At 38.8% G+C, this 21856-nt stretch overlaps 1 protein-coding gene across 5 annotated transcripts in view; it reads left to right on the top strand.

Annotated features, from left to right (window-relative positions):
* The first annotated feature begins 261 nt into the window (after window positions 1-261).
* Window positions 262-21856, top strand: part of rad18 (RAD18 E3 ubiquitin protein ligase) — a 38325-nt gene continuing 16730 nt past the window's right edge. For 4 of the 5 annotated variants that reach the window (XM_058055686.1, XM_058055684.1, XM_058055682.1 and 1 more), the window contains exons 1-9: window positions 262-414; window positions 1908-1986; window positions 3717-3778; window positions 5503-5573; window positions 10786-11180; window positions 12316-12415; window positions 15530-15708; window positions 17512-17582; window positions 17759-17819. In XM_058055686.1, the coding sequence (XP_057911669.1) occupies window positions 307-414; window positions 1908-1986; window positions 3717-3778; window positions 5503-5573; window positions 10786-11180; window positions 12316-12415; window positions 15530-15708; window positions 17512-17582; window positions 17759-17819 (1126 nt within the window). In that variant the 5' untranslated portion in view covers window positions 262-306. Of the gene's footprint in view, window positions 415-1907; window positions 1987-3716; window positions 3779-5502; window positions 5574-10785; window positions 11181-12315; window positions 12416-15529; window positions 15709-17511; window positions 17583-17758; window positions 17820-19903; window positions 20029-21856 lie in introns of those variants that run through there. The other variant, XM_058055687.1, reaches the window with a different exon arrangement.

Genomic DNA, 21856 nt, shown 5'->3' with positions numbered 1-21856 from the left:
ATAAAAGTTAAAAATAGGTACATTGCGGTAATAACACTTGTAAATGTACGAATGTCATATTTTGTGAAAAATGAAAAAAAATTGCTAAGTAAGAATATTAGAATATTATTTTTAATTTTTTATTTTTTTTATTTTTGGGAATAAAGAATATTCCCAAAAAAACAATATCACTAAATTTTTTCTTGAAACAATTTACATTTTTTATTTTCCAAAAATAAAATACGCAAATCCGGAAGCATGACGTCACCGAGCGGAAGTTGTCAAATGACGCCACCGCTGTCTGTCTTTCGAGCGGGACTTTAGTTTATGAAACCCCGAAAAAAAAAGTTTTGTAACGCCGACATCCAGCTCGGTTCCTCCAGCATGGACGTCCAAACCGAATCGGATCCACCACCAACTATAACATGTTTAAAAGTAAGTCGGCGCTGCCCAGGTAGTACTACTTTCACCTCCCCGTTTTGCTAGCATAGTGGCTAACTTACTAACCTTTCGGTGAATGATAATAATAGCTAGCTAGATAATAGCTACAGCTAGCAGTGGACTTGTTGCAAGACATATGTTTAAAACACATATGTGTTTACTCACACTAATCTTACATTTGCTTGCGATTCTAAGTATGAGGTTCTCTGCAACCGAGAATGAAAGTGAAACGGAAACTGATCAAGACTAAATGTAAACTAGCTAAACTACTACTATGCACACTACTCTTCAACCTTTCATAAAACTGTGCCTTCATTTTGACAGCACACTGGAGTAGGAATTACGGTAAATACGTATATAAACTAATATACTGATTCCAAAACATTTTTCAATAGAATTGTAGGCTTTAAAGGAAAAATGCGCTTTATGGAAATTTTGCTCACCATCAACATCCTTATGTGAGACACAATAATAATAAATAATAATACATTTTATTTGTATTTGTATTTTCAAAACACTCAAAGACACTTTGCAGACGAATGGAGTTGAATAAAAGCAAGTAAACAAGAGTAAAAGATTTATTAAAATACAACATTCATTCATTAATACACAGTTAAAAAATGAGAAAAAGCGGGTCGGGGCACAGCAGTCAGGTATAAAAAGTTAGACATTAAAAACAGATTTTTTTTTTGACACACGTCTCTTCTCTGAGTTCTAAAGATGTAAAAAACGCTAAAAAAAAGAGGCAGCCAAGAATGCACGTAATGGGACACCTACAAATAATATTGTGACCTAGCTACAGTAACATTGTTATTAACATTGTTATGCCCAACAACTGCGTTACTTACATAGTGTCTTTGCTGTTTTTATATATTTAGAACACATAAAATAGAAAGACGTGGGTTCATGTCTCACATAAGGATTGTGGATGATTAAAAAAGTGCAATATTCTTTTAAAATATAACTATTTGAATAAAAGTGCTCCTGATGTATAATTGAGATCGGTGATTCCCACAGGACTGGAATCTACCTGTGGTGGTTAATTCCCGGGGGCGTGGCTGATTGACATCACCTTCTGATTTGTCATAATTGGCCATGATGATGCATGAACGTGTCATTTTTATAGATGCCTTTATGGACCTTTATTACAAAACGGATGCTATCTGCCGGTACACAGGAAAAAACACGACAATGAAGAACCACTGTACTTTTCTTAAAAGCAAGGTTAAAATCTGGTCTTTTCCATTCCGCTCCACTCAGTCTATCGTCTATCGTGTTGTCTTGTGACACCCCTAATAAACATTCATAAACATGGAAATAGAGGTAGAGCCATAGCTTAAATTTATTTGTGGCAAGTCACCACAAATAAATGAGTGTATGAACAATCTGGCTATTTGTTTTTCATATAACCTTCTGCACATGTGTCATTTTTGTAGTTTGTGTTTATGTTTTGTACTTCACTGTTGTCATTTTCTTCCCATTTCCAGAATATTGATGCCCTGCTGCGATGTCCGATTTGTTTTGACTTTCTCAATATTTCAATGATGACCAAATGCTCTCACAATTGTAAGTACAGCGGTTGTTTTCATTTTCAAAGAATGATTAATGTGCAGGGTGGCCTTGTGGTTAGCACCTCAGATTCCCAGTCTGGATGTCCCTTGCTGTGGTAGAATCCCAGTTAATGCTGCCATGCTTTTATTCTAAGGCTGACTTTGCTCTGAGCAGGAAGTTGAAGTTGACCTACTACCCAATATCGGTGACATAAAATCAAATCAAATCAAATAATACATATAGGACATAAATAAGGCTTGTGCCTGTGTGTGTTGCTGTTGCTAGGGAAGATGAGTAGGAGGTGGACAGGAAGTGTTCAGAGTTCAGTTTTAGCTTGGTGTGGGTTGAAGGTTAAGGTGTTATTGTGTTTGATGTAAAACTATTCAAAGCCGGTGCTCATGTCTGGTGCTTGTGTGTCTCGTCCAATATTACAGTCAGATTCCTGACACCTCGAGACAAGTATAGAATACTACATGTCATTACAGCATTTTTGGATGCGTCTTCTGAATGCCTTGTATTTGTATTTTCAGTCAGCAATTAATATGCTTGAAAAGGCACTTAAGCAACAAATACGTAGCATTAGCGTAAATATGATTTTTTTTCTGTGATAGTGTGAAGTTGCTCCAAGTGCAGAGTGGCGAGGGCTTACTGTATTTCTAAAAGGCCAATTGAAGAGCTTGCAACCAAAAGGCGCTAAATCCATTTTGGCTGATTTCGAGAAAATCAATTATTTTTAATTACGCACATATCAATCTATTTGGTCATCAAGTCTATATTGCAAATGAAAGAGCTATCAATATAGGTCATAAAAATGCATGCTATAAAAATCCTGCACACACCATGTATTTTATATATTTTTTTTAATTAATTTTTTTCTCGGATTTAGCGCCTTTTGGCTGAAATAAATTTGAAGTCACCTTTAACTTCTTCAATGGCATTGTTGTAAAAGAATGTAAGGTGCTTTAATGTGCTATGCTAATAAAATAATTACAACACAGAAGCCATTCTCAACATACAATACAAAATAATTATTATGAATTAAATGAATAAAAATGTTATTAAAAGCAGTGCTCATATTTGACTGCACCATGAAGGTGACAGTGACAAAAATCATCTCATTCCAAACTCTTTACATTGTATGTTTTTTAGTACAAGTAAAATCATGTTTCTCATGAAAGTTGGAGGTGTCAAGGTAGAGTAAAAAAAACTTCCATGTTACAGAATACTGTAAAAACACAATTTGTGTTCTCCTGAATTGCATAACATACTGTAACTATCATATGTGTACTTCATGTACACAAAGAAAACAGGATGCGCACTGATACTGGCTTTCTGTATGTGCAGTGCCAATTGTATTCTTCTCTCTGATTGGTCAGATTATCAATAGATGGGAAACTTGGGCCAATCAGAATAAAGAATAAAGAAAGGGATTTAGCTCCTTTTGGTTGAAAGCATACATTTCATATCACTTTTTTTCATATTTTTTAAAATGATTTCAAGACCAAAATCTGTGATTTGGATACACATGACAAAGGTCTATTAAACTCATGAAAAACATGCAACTTAGTGAAAATTGGATTTAGCGCCTTTTGGTTGCAAGCTCTTCAATTATAGACCTGATTGATATCAGAAGTATCCTTAAATTACTTTTGTTGTGATCTGTCACTGTACATCCATCGGAGCGTATTTTCAATCTAACAACAAAAAGTGAGTAATGATGCTTTTGAACTGTCTTTGCATTACAGTCTGCTCCTTGTGCATCAGGAAATTCTTCTCCTATAAGCTGCAGTGCCCAGTTTGCAACGTGGTGAGTTTGCAACGTTATCCCCATGTTGACTTGATGTCATATGCCACCTTGACACTTCCACGCATCTTGTATCATTGTTCTGCATTTCGCCGTGGCAATGGGTGTTATTTAGTTTGGCAATTTGTCACCGAAAAGGGCGTGCATTGACACGAAAAACCACGCTCCCGCACAACTTATTTAAACCTAAGTACTATATACATCCAACATACTATATTGTACTACCACCACTTTCTGCATCTGTGAAGCAGTCTGCTTTGTCCAGCGTGAAGTTCTTCTATTAGCAAGGGACCTATCTGCAAGATGTTGAATTCACAGAAGAAAAGAAAAGGTAAGTCTGTATCAGGGACCTGCAACCTTTACTATAAAAAAAAAATAGTTGTACTCGTCTCATCTAGAATTGCAACAAAGCGGAATTACTCCTATGACAAAATATCAGGAAAATGTTGACTGGGAAGAGCCGTATCGGTTGCACAGAAATGTTCCAATATTATGTTGGCTTGTCCTCGAAACTCACTTCTGGTCACATGGTGGCGACGGATCGGTTATGTTATTATTTCTAAAAAAAACAGTGGTTCGACTGTATATGAAAACGACACCTGGCCTTTTCAGATTTTGCCATTTTCTGCAAGCAGCTTAAAAAAAAAATACAGTTTCAGGGCACCCAGAATGCCAGATGAGAGGCTGAAATGGCGAAATCCTTTGCCATCTTTTCAGAAATATTGCATTTTGCATTGCATTCAAAGATATTCAAGCATTGTGAAGGACATCACAACAACAATGTACGGGTTGCCGACCTCTGGTTTAACATATCTCACAGCTGCAGAAAGAGCAGGAAGGAGGCATTACAGTAAACCTCGGATATATCGGATTCAATTGTTCCCACTGGTTTTGTCCGATATAAGTGAAATCCGTTATATGCGTATACCGGAAAATGTCCGTTTTACGCAAATATGGGATTTATATCCGGTATATGCGTAAATGGGATTTTATCCGTTATAAAAAGGCACTTCCTTGACTATGTTTCCAATGTACCTGGACGCGCAGGCAACGCTGCAAACGCTGCAAATGACGTCGTATACCGATTCGGCGAATCGGAGCGCCACGATGCGGCCATCCGATATATGCGAGGGAAATTTAATGGAAATGCATTGGAACGGGACTGGAGATTTTGTCCGAAATAGGCGAAATCCGTTATAAAAAATCCGATATATGCAATGAATTTTTATTGGAAATGCATTACAGAAAAATTGCTTCTTTTTTATCTGTCCGTTGTGAGCGAATTTCCGATATATCCGAGTCCGATATATCCGAGGTTTACTGTACCTTAACTAGAAAAAGAGAAAGCATGGACTACCCTATGGGTGAGGGAATGATGATCAGTTATTATTAACATAACATCACAAAGAAGGTCCGAGAGGCTGCAGAAATGACTCGAAAATTCCCTCCCCACATGTTCCAAGAGTCCTTAACTCATTCATGTGAACAAGACACGCTTTAATGCACACCCACTGCATGCATAGCGAAATGGTGACAGTGACAGAAATTGTGAAGATTCCAACATGTCCTTTTCCCCACGCAGTTTACACATGCTTCCCCTTTGCCACCAGTTTTCTCATTGCAAACCACGACAGGGACAACATTTGTGCAAGGGTCAAGGTGGCTGTATTTATTATTTTTGCAAAAAAAAAAGTGCATTTGCTTACAATATTTGTGCTTTCATCTAGCCAGCGACTGAACAAGATCTGCGAAACAACCGCTTACTGGATGACTTGGTAGTGAGCTTTCGCGCTATAAGGTAAGCTGATGTAGTTTTCTGGTCCTTTCCTTTCCTTCCCGGCTGCTGGTTCACCTCCTGTTGTGTGCTGCCCGTGGAAACGATCGAATACTTCATCTCAATGACTCATCCAGCGTTCGCGTGGGAAATCTGATTAAAAAGTTTTCCTGTTAGCTCGTCATTCAGCAAACATCGCTGATTTGTCAGCATTAAGATGTTAACGAGAGGACTCGTGGAGTCGCCCGGATGCATGTTAATGTTTTATATAGTGTCATCTCTTCCTCCGCAACGCTAACTGCCGCCGTGACTCCCTCCAGACTCCGGTGGCTCCCTCATGTCATTAAAGCGCACGTAAGGGATAATTGGATTTCTACGCTCCCAGGCTTCCCCCTACAGTGCCGGATTGTATTTTGCTCTTGTTAAGCTACACAAAAAACATTAAAGCATTGTCATACGCTAAAGGAGCCAAGACAACGGAGCACCAAGAGTGAATTTGTAATTTCACGTGTTGAAGCAAACAACAGCTTTCAGTAGGTCATCCTGGGTTGTTGTGGTAATGACATTGTTTCTGAGCCCATTATTAAAAAAATTGACAGTGATAGTTTTGTTTTCATGGATTGTTTTTAATTATATTTGCCTGAGGCTTGATGGTAATGAGGACATTGTCTTTCTTGCTTGAGCTTCAGTCTCTACTGTCTTACTGCTTTCCTGGAGGTCTGCGTTCTGTGACATTTATTCCATCCACTACTGCCATTTTCTTGTCAGAGCTTTTTCCACTTTTGTGACTGATAACTGTTAGAATGTTGTATTTAGAGGTTATCACATGGTTTGTCTGGTATCAGGCCCAGTATCATGACACTTGGGGGCATGATACGGGGGCCCTAACCCTAACCCTAACCCTAACCCTAACCCTAACCCTAACCCTAACCCTAGCCCTAGCCCTAGCCCTAACCCTAACCCTAACCCTAACCCTAACCCTAACCCATGTGATGATCTTATTATCACATACTATTTAATCATGAGCTTATTATCACGTATTTTCGTTTTTCCATCATGTAACGTGCCAGAGAGTTGAATTTTGATTTGAGAGAATGAGGCTCGTATTCATCCCCATTTTCTTTTCTGATTGATAAAATAATGTAGCGACACTGACGTGTTCATGTTGACATGTTGTGCTCTTGAGTGTTCCGCGTGACTGTGAATGCACCAGGGGTGGGGGCGTGTCGTGTTGAGGAAGCACTGTTGCGTTGCTGGCAGTGGTTGCAACGGCGTGGTTACGGCCGACAGTAGCCAGTATTGTTGTGTAATAAAAGCTCGTTAGCGATCACAGTCGTGTCCTTTCCATAGCGTCGGCAACGACGTTACAATAAACATAGACACGTATTTGTGTAACTTTCTACCAGTCTTCGTTCGTTCTTGCAGTTGCAGTCGCCCTTGGTTTTCCGACTTGTATTTGCATTTTTAGTTTTTTCGATCATTTCAAGAGTGATAAAACGTTCCATTTCTAATATTCTGTTTGCTGTTTTCCCTATTTGTCTTTCGCCGGGAGTGTCAACCGCTGACATGTTGACAGAGCACAGACAGCAGCAAAACACTCGTGCGCTGTTCTCTGATTGGTTGTTTCACGGGCACGATACCAGAGCAGCGCGCTCTGATTGGACAGCTACAGGGGCTGATACTAACTGATGGTTAAACTCTATAGTTTATCACTGTAGTATCACTGCCCTGGGCATTGACACAGTATCATTTCGGCCTTTTCCCATATCATTCATGGGCGTTTCTAGGGTACAGGGCCAATTAACACTGTAGTATGTGATAATGTGTTGTATCGTGTTGAACCACGCCAAAATTTCAGATATTGAGGTTTGCGCGTTTGGAGGTCAGCCATGGAAAAAAATTTAGGATGCTCTGAACGCTCGGTTTCAGAGAGCTTTTTTCTAACACGCGCTGTTTGTCCTTACATAGTCCTTATATGGGCATGTGCTGTAGGCCAGATACGCTCTAAGACTGCCCTCCCTACGGTTGATAGCTACGGCTCTGAGGAAGTCTTTCTACGAGGCAAGCTCAGGCAGAAGTGGTTGGAGTTCATGATTCCCAACAAAAGAAAATATTTTCATGTTTTAGTGAACATGAACGTGAAATATCCGCCAAGCTGTTGCCGAAGCCAGAAGCGTTGCGCTTGCGCTGCGAAAGGTTAATTAATTAATAAATATTTTTTAATTAATTAATTAATTATCAATATCGGACACTGCCTGCACTCAGTAAATGCAGACCTACGTTACCTTTCTTTGAGTTCATACACGGTAAGTCAGGGGTCTTCTGCCAGTAGCTCATGAGCTACCAGTAGCTCCTAACCACTTTTCAGTTAGCTCTCCAAAGACTTTATTCATTTATTATCAACTCCCACTTAGAAAGTGGGTTTCGGCAGTAGGCCGGAAGTACTTGGGAGTGTGACAGTGGAGTAGGTGGAATAAATTAAAATGTTTTGGAAATCCAAGGAACCACAAGTGGAATAGGTGCAGATTCTGAAAGATCTAGAAAGTTTTCTGTGTGGGTTATTGTGTGTAGCTGCTCTACACAAGTTCACAACTCAATACAAAAAGTTAGTTATTTAGTTAGAAAGGCTAATGGATCCACATCGAGATGGCCGTCCAGCTTTTGAGGACCGACTATTTGAATTCAGCAGGAGTATAGAAACACTTCCACGCTAACTGACTCCCAATAAGTCATCTCTGAGTGAAGGATTTTCATCCAATCCAACGGGGATTTTGTTTTCATTAGCCGAGGTTGTCGAGCATCGTATATTGTTGTTATATACGCGTTCTGTCGCTTTAGGGCAGTGTTGTTTTATTAAGGCTAAATGTCAGCAGGCTGCTGCTCTCAAGGAAATGTGTTAGTATTGTAAAATCAGGGCGGTATTTGTACCGGCGCCAGCCACATGGCTGCAAATATGACTTTTTCACTTTACTTGACACATTTTTTATATACAGAATGTTTATGTATTAGAGTTTGACTCAATTGCTTTGACATAATTGATACCACAAGTACCAGCTAATTGTCTGACTTGGCAGGAAAAAAAGAACTATTTTACGAGTTTCACATTGTAAGAATCTGTTGCCATCTGTTGGGACAAAGAGTATTTCATTTTTAGCACAAACACATTTTATTCCAACAAAACAAGCGGTATTTATTTTATTGATAACCTCTGTGTTATCAGATCTGCAAAAGGTCTTAAACCTGCGTTCGTATTTTCTCAGCTGACCTTTTTTTACCCTTCCTCTCATGGGTGTGCATTGTCTAGAAAATGGGTTTCTGTCGGAAAATATTAGTATAGTTTTGCTGAGATGATTCAGGACCACATTAGTCCTAGTTGGTGTAGTCTGTGCATTTGCTGAACTTGACGAATTGATTTGTATCTATCTTTTCACACGAGACACTTTTCCAATATTAATAGGCCGTACTTTGTGCTGTAGATGGAGGTGGAAACTAAATTATTCAGTGTAATTTAAAAATAGAAGATAATATGACAAGGTTTTGGATACCTGGGGTCTAGGTCCTTATATTTCAAGTTTCAAGGTATAGCACGGCAGGAAAGAAATTTGTTGACATGAGTGTGTTACACTGGCCGTACTTCTTGTACTCGATGCAGAAAGAAGGTGGGATATAATGGCTGCAGACACATTTAAATGTTAGAGCCCTCTCGGCATCATGGAACCTGTTACCGACTCCCTTTTAAGAATTATATAATGAAGTCATTGTGTAAATGTCTGCTTTATTTGGTGATATACCACTGACGACATTGTTGGGACTGCGTTAGAGTGGCTCATTGTGCAAAGACGTGTGCGTGTGAGTCTGCGCTAATGGAGGCAATAAGTTCAAATATCAAGTTTTAAATATGGGAAAGCACGGTGTTGCACACCTCATTGGTTCCGTTTTATAGCGATGTAATGGACCTGCTGCCGTTTGTTTGCCTCCCCACATTTCCAAGACTGCAGACAATGAGTCGCCTCGGTGAAAAGGACACTCCTGCTTAAGCTAGAAGGCATCATATTTAAAAGTCTCGACTCATTGCTTACATGATTTGTTATCACTTTATCATGCTGATATACCGTATATGCAAATTGCTCAATGTGTTTCAGGGCTCTACGTTAAAAACAAAAATGACTTGCCCATGGGGAATCCTTAAGGTGAGAACTACTTGCCCGAACTTGCCCCATGTAAAATGAAAAGACTGCCATAATGATATCATATATCAATATATGCTGATAATTCATTAGATAATAGTACTGATGCATTGTATTTGGAGGAATGTCTGAAAATTTGTGGAGATGTATGTTAACATGGCAAGCCATACTACCTTACACATGGTAGTCGTAGTAAGCAGTGATATTTAGAAGTTGTGCACCACAATGAAACATTTGACACATTTGTGTACTAGTAAAGTGTTTTTAATCCAGAAAAAAAAGCTCAATGGTCAAACAATAATTTGTGAAGCAAAGGTGAGAAAAATACACAGAGAAATGGAAGCGCTAGATTTTGTAGCTTGTGCAAAATCAGCACTTGGTATTGGATCTAATGGGTGGTGTTTCATTGTGACCACTTCAAATTGTCACGGCAATGTGATTCACTCACCTGTGCCATCATTTGATTTGCTAACCGCTAATAAAATACTTGTTTAGGAGGCACTGTTTCATCACTTTTTGGTGTTGAAGAATTAGACCATGTTGGCAGGGACGCCATGATAGATGTTTTCCTAGTAAAACGATCGCTGATTGGTTGATCGCGAACAAGAACGGGTGTGGGTAAAACGCTGATTGTGGACTGCGTACCGCGGTCTAAATAAACGATTCTGATTGGTCCATTTCAAGATTTGCAAGGATTGGTTTGCAAATTACCACCGGAATTACTTAGTCCGTGTTTTACCAACACCCAACAAGAACCGCTTTAAAAAAAAACTCTTGGCAGTACGGCATGCTAAAGTACACTTGCCCGATGGGAATATTAATGATTGGATTTACTTGCCCCAATTTTGTTTTAACTTGCCCCGGGCCATCGGTACAACGTTATTGTCGAGCCCTGTGTTTTATCCTACCTGACAGTCTTGTAATACTGTACTATTGGATTGTTGGCTTGCTGCAGGTATGGCCGTCTCCTTATTGTAATTCCATACACGCATACCCACACACACACACTTCCTTTCACATGCACTTTGCCTTTCTCTTTTTTTTCCCAGACAACCATTGTCAAAAACTCATTTTGAGTCCTCACCGATACCCCCAAAGAACCCAGCTTCAGCAAAATGCAAAGCTCCCAGAGACAAAGGCCAGAAGTGCAGCAGCTCCGTCGCGAGTCACTTTTTCCAGAAGAGGCCCAGAACGTCTCCTGCCAAAGAAAAACAGACAGACGGTTCACTAGATGTTCAGAGGAGGAGTGCGCGCACGCGTAATGCGAACGACGCCGATGCACACTTGGTGACTGTGAAGGAAGAGGCCATGGATGTGGAGGAAGCATCCATCCAGGGAGCGGTGTCAGTCAAATGTGAGGACGCGGCGCCACACAGCATCAGCACCGCGGAAGAGATGCCGCATTCTTCATCATTGTCAAACGAGGAAAAGCCTGCAATCAAAGGTAAAGCCTAACTTATAAGGATCCATACAGTCCCTTGTTTACAGCGGTTATTTGGTTCCAGACCCGACTATGTCAAATTAATTTCTGCGATATAGGATTCAATGTTAAGAGCGAAAAAATCTGTTTATTCATTCATTCATTTTCTACCGCTTTTCCTCACGAGGGTCGCGGGGGGTGCTGGAGCCTATCCCAGCTGTCTTCAGGCGTAAGGCGGGGTACCAGCCAATCACAGGGCACATACAGACAAACAACCATTCACACTCACATTCATACCTATGGACAATTTGGAGTCGCCAATTAACCTAGCATGTTTTTGGAATGTGGGAGGAAACCGGAATACCCGGAGAAAACCCACGCATGCACGGGGAGAACATGCAAACTCCACACAGAGATGTCCGAGGGTGGAATTGAACCCTGGTCTCCTAGCTGTGAGGTCTGTGCGCTAACCCCTAACCACCGTGCCGCCCAAAATCTGTTTATGACTTTCAATATTACTAGAGCCCCGTAGACATGAATAACACCCCTATAGTCACCATTACACTTCACTTATTCATTGTTTACACATCATTGCATCTCTTACGGTGCAGGGGCTCAAAATGGCTATTAGCGAGCAAGCTAACCACTTAGCCTGTAATTTATTTGGTCTGAACTTTTAAGGAAAACTGCACTTTTTTGGAGGAATTTTGCCCATCTTGCAGACTTGTTATATAAAACATGAACACATACTGTATTTATTTCTCTTTTCACTGCGTTCCACTGAGAGAAAAGTTAATATGAGCTAGCCAACAATGTGCAAGGTACCTATTTTGACTCTAAAACCCTAACAAAAAAGGTAAAAAAAAATGCCAACAGTGTTCCACATACATAACTGACTTGTATATTAACCAAGCTACAGCGATATTGCTATTGTAGCGGCTAACACGACACCTCGCTAGCTAGCTCGTCTCCGCGTCACTCACAGACAGAAGAGTGGATACCTCGCTGTCAATTTCGCTACAAAGACTCAACAAGATGCTCATTTGCTGCTTATTTGTGATAGGTGAAATTCCCCCAAAAGTGTAACCATTTTGTAACCTTTGACCTTTTTTGTATGTATGTTTGTTGTCATGATGACATGAAATGCGCCTTCTTGCAGTGGAGTGCCCCGTGTGCTCTGTAGGCGTGTCTCCGCATTTCATCAACAAACATTTGGACATGTGTCTCACGAGCGGAGAGAAGAAGGAAAGCTTGAGGAGGTAAATATTACGGCTGGAACTAATGATTATTCTAATAACCAATTAATCGCTCGATTATTTTTTTTTTTATCCGCCTCTTTATTCAAAAATAGATTTGAACTTAAAAGAGCAGATAAGTGCACAAACACCAGGTTGCCGCTTGAATATTCTGTTAAAACAACATTAAATAATAACAAATCAAAATGTTTGTCATTTAGCTTCCCAATCAAAGATCATAATGTTTTTTTTAGTCGATTAATGTGATGCGTTAATTGAGTAATGGCTTGTACCGTTGATTGAATGAATGACTATGAAGCAAACACCTACAGTTAGCGGTTGGGTCAGGAACATTAACCATCGATTAATTGTTGCAACTCTATGGAGGACCAAAACTCCCAAAATAATAAATAAATAAATAAATAAAAGTGAAAATAAAAAAAAAAATAAATACACAAAAATAAATAAATGGAAATACAAACAAAAATAAAAAAATATATATACATAAATAATTAAATAAAAGCAAAAATAAATAACAAAATAAAAAACAAGATTCAAAAATTTAAAATAAATACAAAAATAAATGTAGAAATAAATACAAAAATAAATATATAAATAGAATTACATATCAATAAATAAAAAAAAAGCACTCTGCTCTCATATGTATTTATTTCATGCTGCAGACAATGTCAGCTTGAAATGCAGAAGGAAAAACTATTCAAATGAGGGGGCGGTCCTAAGTGTGTCTTGGGTTGAACTGTTCGCCTATTGGTTGATCGACATGCGAGTGCGAAAATCGACTAGGTATGCCTGCAAACGGCCACAGCAAGAGGAAGTCACCACACCACTCTCAATGGCGGTAAATATGGCTGCAATCTCCAGGGATCTCCGTTTGCTAGCAGATATTTCGGATAATGCTTCCCCGGATTACCTGCTTTTCCGGGTGGAAGCCTTATTGGAGCCTGATCTCTCTCCTCCCCGACGGAGCTTTTTCGCACTCACATGTCCATCAACCAATAGGCGAACAGTTCAACCCAAGACACACTTAGGACCGCCCCCTCATTTGAATAGCTGACATTGTCTGCAGCATGAAATAAATACATATGAGAGCAGAGTGCTTTTATTTATTTATTGATATGTAATTCTATTTATATATTTATTTTTGTATTTATTTCTACATGTATTCTTGTATTTATTTTAAATTTTTGAATCTTGTTTTTTATTTTTGTATTTATTTTTGCTTTTATTTTTGTATTTATTTTTGCTTTTATTTATTTATTTATGTATATATTTTTTTATTTTTGTTTTTATTTCCATTTATATTTTTGTGTATTTAATTTTTTTTATTTTTTTTTATTTTTGTTTTTATTTTCACTTTATTTCTTTATTATTTTGGCAGTTTTGGTCCTCCATACAACTCTAGTAAATACAAATGAACAGATTGTAATCCAGATATTTGTAACATTGGTGATAATTGCACATGATTGCATTGTGAAACACATTGCCGACATAGTGAGACATCCGAGGTAATCCTCTCATCTCTTCTGATTCCTACTTCTTCTAGATCAGGGGTCGGCAACCTTTACTATGAAAAGAGCCATTTCACCCACTTGCCCACTAAAGAAAAATAGCCTGGAGCCGCAAAACGTTGTATGTTTAAAACAACATTGGAGGGGAAAAAAAAGACGAGTTGGAGTACTCTTGCTAGTACTGGAGATAAACTTTTGTTTTTAAATGAGCTCTAATTTATTTTTTAGAATCGTCAAATAACTCATTAATAATAATTAATAACTCAAATAACTCAAAGTATTACTCATTTCCCTTCATGTTAACCTGTCAGAGAGAACTGGATAGCATCCTGTCTGCTCATTCAGTCACCAGTCAGAACTCAGTCAGGATGCATTCATGGTCTCACACAAAGTTGGATTTTTGTAAACTCATAACAAAGACGTGCATTTTCACCACACGGGTGCTAAAAAATATTCAAGCATTGCAAAGGGAGCCGCAACAAAGAGGCTGGAGAGCCACATGCGGCTCTGGAGCCGCGGGTTGCTGACCCCTGTTCTAGATGATTAGAACTGCAGCGTCTGCTGCAGTTTGATGGTCTTTTAATGATTGGTCATATTTTTTTTTTTTCTCTGGCACAGAACATCACCTTAACGTCACAGTGATGAATGGCGGCAGCTTTTATTCTAGCCAGCCTGCATAAGTGGGGGCGGATGGGGATGAGCATGCTATAAACTCGGTTATTATTATTTGATGATTTTATTGCACCCACCGTGCCTTTTGCCATTTTAAGAGTACTATAAACTTTATAAGAATATTAAACTTTAGTCAAACTCAATTTACCTGGGCTCCCACTGGAGTCACAGTCCAGGTGAGGCTGGGCTACATGAAATATTCCACAAAAAAGACTTGTTTGGTTGGCGTCAATAATCCTTCCCAGAAGGTGTGATTTGAACCAAAACATGCTTGACAAGTTTCCCCATAGAAAGTAATGTAAATCCAGTTCATTTGTTCCACACACCCAAAAGGAACATTACAATAATTACGCTTTTACATGCAGAAAATGACTATTAATTAATTTTAACATGCTTGGAAGCCAACCCCTTTTTATTTCTGCACTGAATCTACAAAATAATGTATGCAGAGAGGTCCATTAAAGGCTTTTTAACAGTTTTACATTCCAGAAACTTTATATATGAAATGGGGAAATTAATATTTAACACCTGTAATGGACACCCTTGGATAAAAATAGGATTCCCACTTGTACTTGTTCACCCAAAAAACATCGAGCTGTCAAATTTGACTCATGTAAAATGCATTGTTAGAGTTAAATTCCACTCAGAGATTTTCTGAATTAGGAAAATGCCCCACTTCATAGATACGTAAAGAGAATGCTAAATGCTGAATGGATCCCAGGCTTAAAATAGAATTTGTCCAGCAGATACCAAACATGTTCGTCAAAAACAACACCAGGTAGGACAACCGTGCGTTGCTACCTCATACCTCAGAAATGACCAAATTCAAAATTTTTCCTTTAAGCCTTAAAATTCATAGTTCTTGCACCCTTTCACCGCCAGTCTGCTGCTTAACCAGTTCAATGGCTTGTCTGTCACTGTCACATTTGTCCTTCAGCAAATCGAGGCGCCCAATGGGGAAGCTGGTGTACAATCTGATGTCCCTGCTGGAGCTGAAGAGGCGACTCAAGGAATGCCAGCTCTCGGTGCACGGCTCCCGAGATCAGCTGATCAAAAGGCACAAGGAGTTTGTGCACATCTACAATGCGCAGTGTGACTCCCTCAACCCAAAATCAGGTGAGCGATGGTGGGCGACCGACGTGCAAACCAAGTCTGCTAGCCCTGGCCTGTGTGGTTGTTGTATGAAAATGCACCGTTAATCACCATTAACTCATTCACTGCCAAAGACTAGTTGTAAAGATCAAAAAGTTTTGCTTTTCTTCACGGGAGCTACAGATCAAAGTCTCATGCATCTTGTGTGTGAATTTCCCGATTTGTAGGGAAGGGATTTCTGCCCCAGTAGGGGGCAACAGTTCTGTTTTCCTTCGATCGGCAGCAACAGCTTGGATATGAAGAAGATGGAAGTTGCTGATGGCGACGAATCCAGCGGAGACAAAAAAAAAAATTCAGGCAGCTTACACTTTCTGTGGATGTGTCGCCATCGCGAAGGATAGGGGTGATGTTGGTGATGTAGTTGTTGTTGTTAGCCCATAAATACCGCACGCATTCACACTTATCTGTAAATAGTTGAAACACATGCAAACATCTGAAAATAGATGATTAATTATGTGAATAAATGCTTGTTTTGTCATCAAAACATTTTATTCCTATGTCGTATTTGTTGTTTCATAGAAGTAAACAACTGCTCAGATGTTTGACGTGTCACTAAAACAAAAAAATATGAACATCAGTCACCGTTCTGCTTGAATTTCCTTCTCTGCAGAAAAAGCAAATTTTCTGTGTTTTGGTCAAAATCAGATGCTTTCGCTGAAACCAACCGATGTTCCACCGCTGATTTATAAAGACCCCAAAATGCTAGAAAAAAAACTTTTTCCTGGATAAAGAGTCTAAAGTTCTCCTAAAATGGCTGGCAGTGAATGAGTTAATAATGGCAGCACCGGGTCTGCTCAGAGCAGATGTCCAACTACAGCGCACCATGGCGGCCACAGCAGGTGTCTCCCTCTGCGCCGTACCCTCATGAAGGCGTGATGCGGCGACCACAACTCCGCTTCATAGAACACCTCATACTGAGAGGACATCCATGTTGACAATTTAGCAGCATGTTCAGTCATTGGTCAGCCATATTTTCATTGTACTTTTCTGAAAATTTGTTTGTTAATCTTGTCTTGTTTGCGTGGACCCAATCTTGTGTGTCCTCTCATCTCTTTACTACAGTAAACCTCGGATATATCGGACTCGGATATATCGGAAATTCGCTCACAACGGACAGATAAAAAAGAAGCAATTTTTCTGTAATGCATTTCCAATAAAAATTCATTGCATATATCGGATTTTTTATAACGGATTTCGCCTATTTCGGACAAAATCTCCAGTCCCGTTCCAATGCATTTCCATGAAATTTCCCTGGCATATATCGGATGGCCGCATCGTGGCGCTCCAATTCGAATCCGAATGGTGACAGGCCGCTATACGACGTCATTTGCAGCGTTTGCAGCGTTGCCTGCGCGTCCAGGTACATTGGAAACATAGTCAAGGAAGTGCCTTTTTATAACGGATAAAATCCCATTTACGCATATACCGGATATAAATCCCATATATGCGTAAAACGGACATTTTCCGGTATACGCATATAACGGATTTCGCTTATATCGGACAAAACTAGTGGGAACAATTGAATCCGATATATCCGAGCTTTACTGTATTACAGTAAATACTATATTTACTACTATATAGTATATTTGGTATTTACCCTTTGAAGTCCAGGGTAGATTTGAGCATTTTTAACATACTTTAACATACTTTTTTTCAGTGCAGTCTCACGTGTGTATTTTTTAGCGAGGTCATGATGGCTACAAAGTATGCCCCACTGGTGAATTAAGGCTTGGTTGACGTAATTATTTATTTGTAATTCCTTAACAGCTGCAGACATTGCCAAAGACGTGGAAGCTAACGAGAAGATCAGAAATCAGCTTCAGAATAAAAGCAAACCTGTGAGTTACGACTACATTGCTTCATGTTTTGGTTGGGGAAATGCATTCATTGTGTTTTTATCATCTGCAGTCCAAAGCAGAAGGGACGTAAATGAATTGCTCTGCTGATATTTGCCTGTGATTATGTTATGTTGCATATTCCACTTTATGCTTACCTTTTTCATTTCAACCCACAGGTTATGGTTTTCTCCAAGAATCACTCTGAGGAGGAGATTGATGAGGTGCATTCAAAGTATCGTAAGTGGGATTTATTACTTTTGTCTTGCAACTGTTTACATGCCCGCCCTGTGACTCACAAAGATGACAGACATTTCTTATTTAATAAAAAAAAAACATACACTAGTGAGACAACATCAGGATGAAAAGCAAAAATCCAAGCACAAATAAATAAATGACTTCAAATGTTCCACTGATTGCTCATCATAGCAATTAATATGATTAGAAGCTGCTGTGTGCGTGAAAAAATGACATCAATATTTAGTAGAATCTCATTTATCACAAATAAATGCTTCCAATGAGGGTTTGGATTCTGGTTGAAGGTATTTTCTTTCTTTTCTTTTCTTTCCAGCCAATTTCTCCAGCAGGTGATTTAATTGACAGCTCCTTCCCTCAAACCTTAGTAGAATCGGAGCAGTGTTTAGGGCAGGGGTGGGCAAACTTTGACTGGCGGGCTGCATTGATTTAACAAAATTGACGGGGGGGCCAGACTCGATATTTTACATGTCACAGTCCAGCTGGAATTATTGTATCTGTAAAAGTGTCATGCAATCTGCTATATGGGCACTTTGAGATCATTTATTGGATGTAAAGTAAGATATAAATTTATAATAATAAATTGATTATTTGTTATTATTATTATTTGTTATTATTATTATTTGTATTATTATTATATGCTTGTGTCAGACCACAGACCACAACAGACCACATCAAATAACGAAATTATTAAATCTGTAAAAGTGTCATGCAATCTGCTATATGTGCACTTTGAGATCATTTATTTGATGTAAAGTGTGTTATAAATTTATAATAAGAAGAATAAATGTATTATTATTTGTAATATTATTATGTGCCTGTGTCCCTTTTTTCAGGAGCACTTTGTAAATAACAGACCGCATCAAATAACGAAATTATTGTATCTGTAAAAGTGTTATGCAATCTGCTATGTGTGCACTTTAAGATAATTTATTTGATGTAAAGTGCATTATAAATTTATAATAAGAATAAATTTATTATTATTTGATATTATTTGTTATTATTATTTGATATTATTATTTTATTATTATTATTTTATTATTATTATTATGATGTAAAGTGCATTATAAATTTATAATAAGAAGAATAAATTTAGTATTATTTTATATTATTTGTTATTATTATTTTATATTATTATTATTTGTTATTATTATTATTATTATTATTATGTGCCTGTGTACCTTTTTTCAGGAGCACTTTGTAAACAACAGACCGCATCAAATAACAAAATTATTGTATCTGTAAAAGTGTTATGCAATCTGCTATGTGTGCACTTTGAGATCATTTATTTGATGTAAAGTGCATTATAAATTTATAATAATAAGAATAAATTTATTATTTAAAATTATTATTATTATGTGCTTGTGTCCCTTTTTTCAGGAGCACTTTGTAAACAACAGACCACATCAAATAACGAAATTGATAAAACCGCCAAACCATGAAAATGTCGTCTCAAGCCATGATGCCAGCTTGTATGTTGACTTTAAATGAAATACGTACTTTGGAACTTTGGGCGGGCCGTATTCAAACACTTGGCGGGCCGGATGTGGCCCCCGGGCCGTAGTTTGCCCACCCCTGGTTTAGGGTCATTGTCTTGTTGGAAGTATCCAGCAACTTCAACTTTGTCACTGATTCTTAAAGACTGTTGGCAACAATCTTCTCATACTGACTGGAATTCACTGAGCGTGGCTGGGTTTGGAACCAATGAACTTCCATAAATGAGGGATGACTATCAACATCAGCCGCGGACTTTATCTTTGCAGCATTTATAGACGCGGCCTCAGGAGACTAAAGAATCACACATTTTAGAAATGGAAAAACTGAAAAATGACAGTCCTGATGCTGGACTGCACAATTGTTCTTCTATTAAAATGTATGAACGCAAAAAAAAAAAGATTGATGAAAGAGAAAGAATGACCTTGTTTTTTTTGTACTGAGCAATGTTATATACTGGATTTGTAGCTCACGTCTCCATTTTTCGCAAGGCCTGTATAATAATGTGTGTTATATCTACCAGAACCTGCTCGATATGACCCTCCGCTGGGGGGCTGGTTGTCTTTTGTGCGCAGCAGTGAGTCACCTGGGGTCAGCACGTCTTCCACAGACAGATAGTCAATATGAGCAGACAATGAAGCAAGCGGGGAAGATGTCCTCTGTCGCAGTAAAAGGCAAAATATGATTTCATGCCTCGTGTGTGCATACGTATGAACCGCTACACATACAAAGTTCTGTGCAAAGAACACTTATGTCATCGCCCACGAGACAAAGAAACAAACTCAGGGTATTAGCACAAATTTTTCGAGCATGGGTATCCAAATGTTCACTCTCTAGAGCAAGGGTGCTCATTAAGTCGATCGCGATCTACCGGTCGATCGCGGAGGTGGTACTGGTCGATCGCGGCGTGACATTAAAAAAATATCATCCCAGCATCAATGCCGTCACTTGATTGACATACAGGACAACCAGTCAGATGACAACTGAATTTTGACCTTTAGGTCACCGCTCATGCGTAAACAACGATGCAAAGTGCTAAGCTAGTCGGCGAATTGCGTCAGATTTTAAGCCCTCGCTAAAGTTTATGGTCACTAAAATGAGTGAAGGAGCTGGACCAAGTAAAAAGGCAAAAACATATCACTTCCATACGGATATGGAATATTATACGGATATTATGATACGGATATTATCCATGACTGATAAACATTTGGAAGTGTGCTTGAGGCTGGCTATCAGCAGCTACTGTCCGGACTATGCATCCCTGGCTGGTTCAATTCAGTGCAAGTCATCAAAGTAAACTCAGGTAATTACAAAAAATGTTAATAGTTAATTATGTGTGTTTTGCAATATTGGCTCATTTGGTTATGTAAGGTACATCAACATACATTGTACGTACAAATAATCCTCAATACATTTGAAAATAAATAGATGTTTTGCATTTTTGTAGTGGGTAGATCATTTTGACTCGCTCATTTTAAAAGTAGCTCGCATGCTGAAAAAGTGTGAGCACCCCTGATTTAGAGATTTACATTTTTATCTCAAAAGTTAGAGTTCCTAACAATGGAAAAGTCTCTAGGATTTTTCAGGTTACGCAAGTCCATTCTTCAACACTGGACACGGCTTACAGGGGCTCTCACTGACTCGCCCAACAAACTTTTGACAAATCAAGCCTCTCAAAGGTTTTTATGATCAAATGCACTTCTGTCTTCTTAATGGCAGCCTTTTATGTCCACCCTGAAGGCAGCAGGTTCGGTAAGAAAGAAAGTGCAGGCCGGGATCCTGTTAAGAGATCATCATCTATCACAGAACCATGCAGGATTGATTCAAGCGTCCCTCACATGATTCACTAACTTTGCTTAAAAAAAATTATATATTGTTTGTAATTATGTTCTACATTGTTTGATTTTTGGAAGTCAACGGTAAATTAATTTATAGTTGACGGTGCCAGCCATGACGAACTAGCTCTTGCCTCATTTCCAAAAGGTAAACAAACATGGTGGTGTACGAGACACAGGATGTTTACAGAGAAATTTAAGGAATGTGCCAGTGGTTTTCAAGGAGGAAGAAACATTTGGAGACGAACATTGGATGCTTGAACACATTTACAGTAAACCTGGGATATATCGGACTCGGATATATCGGAAATTCCTTCACAACGGACAGATAAAAAAGAAGCGATTTTTCTGTAATGCATTTCCAATAAAAATTCATTGCATATATCGGATTTTTTATAACGGATTTCGCCTATTTCGGACAAAATCTCCAGTCCCGTTCCAATGCATTTCCATGAAATTTCCCTCGCATATATATCGGATGGCTGCATCGTGGCGCTCCGATTCGCCGAATCGTGACAGGCCGCTATACGACGTCATTTGCAGCGTTGCCTGCGCGTCCAGGTACATTGGAAACATAGTCAAGGAATAACGGATAAAATCCGATTTACGCATATACCGGATATAAATCCCATATATGCGTAAAACTGACATTTTCCGGTATACGCATATAACGGATTTCGCTTATATCGGACA

Source organism: Doryrhamphus excisus, chromosome 18 (genome assembly GCF_030265055.1).
Source record: "Doryrhamphus excisus isolate RoL2022-K1 chromosome 18, RoL_Dexc_1.0, whole genome shotgun sequence".
NCBI lineage: Eukaryota > Metazoa > Chordata > Actinopteri > Syngnathiformes > Syngnathidae > Doryrhamphus > Doryrhamphus excisus.
This window is presented reverse-complemented; position numbering and strand designations above follow the sequence as displayed.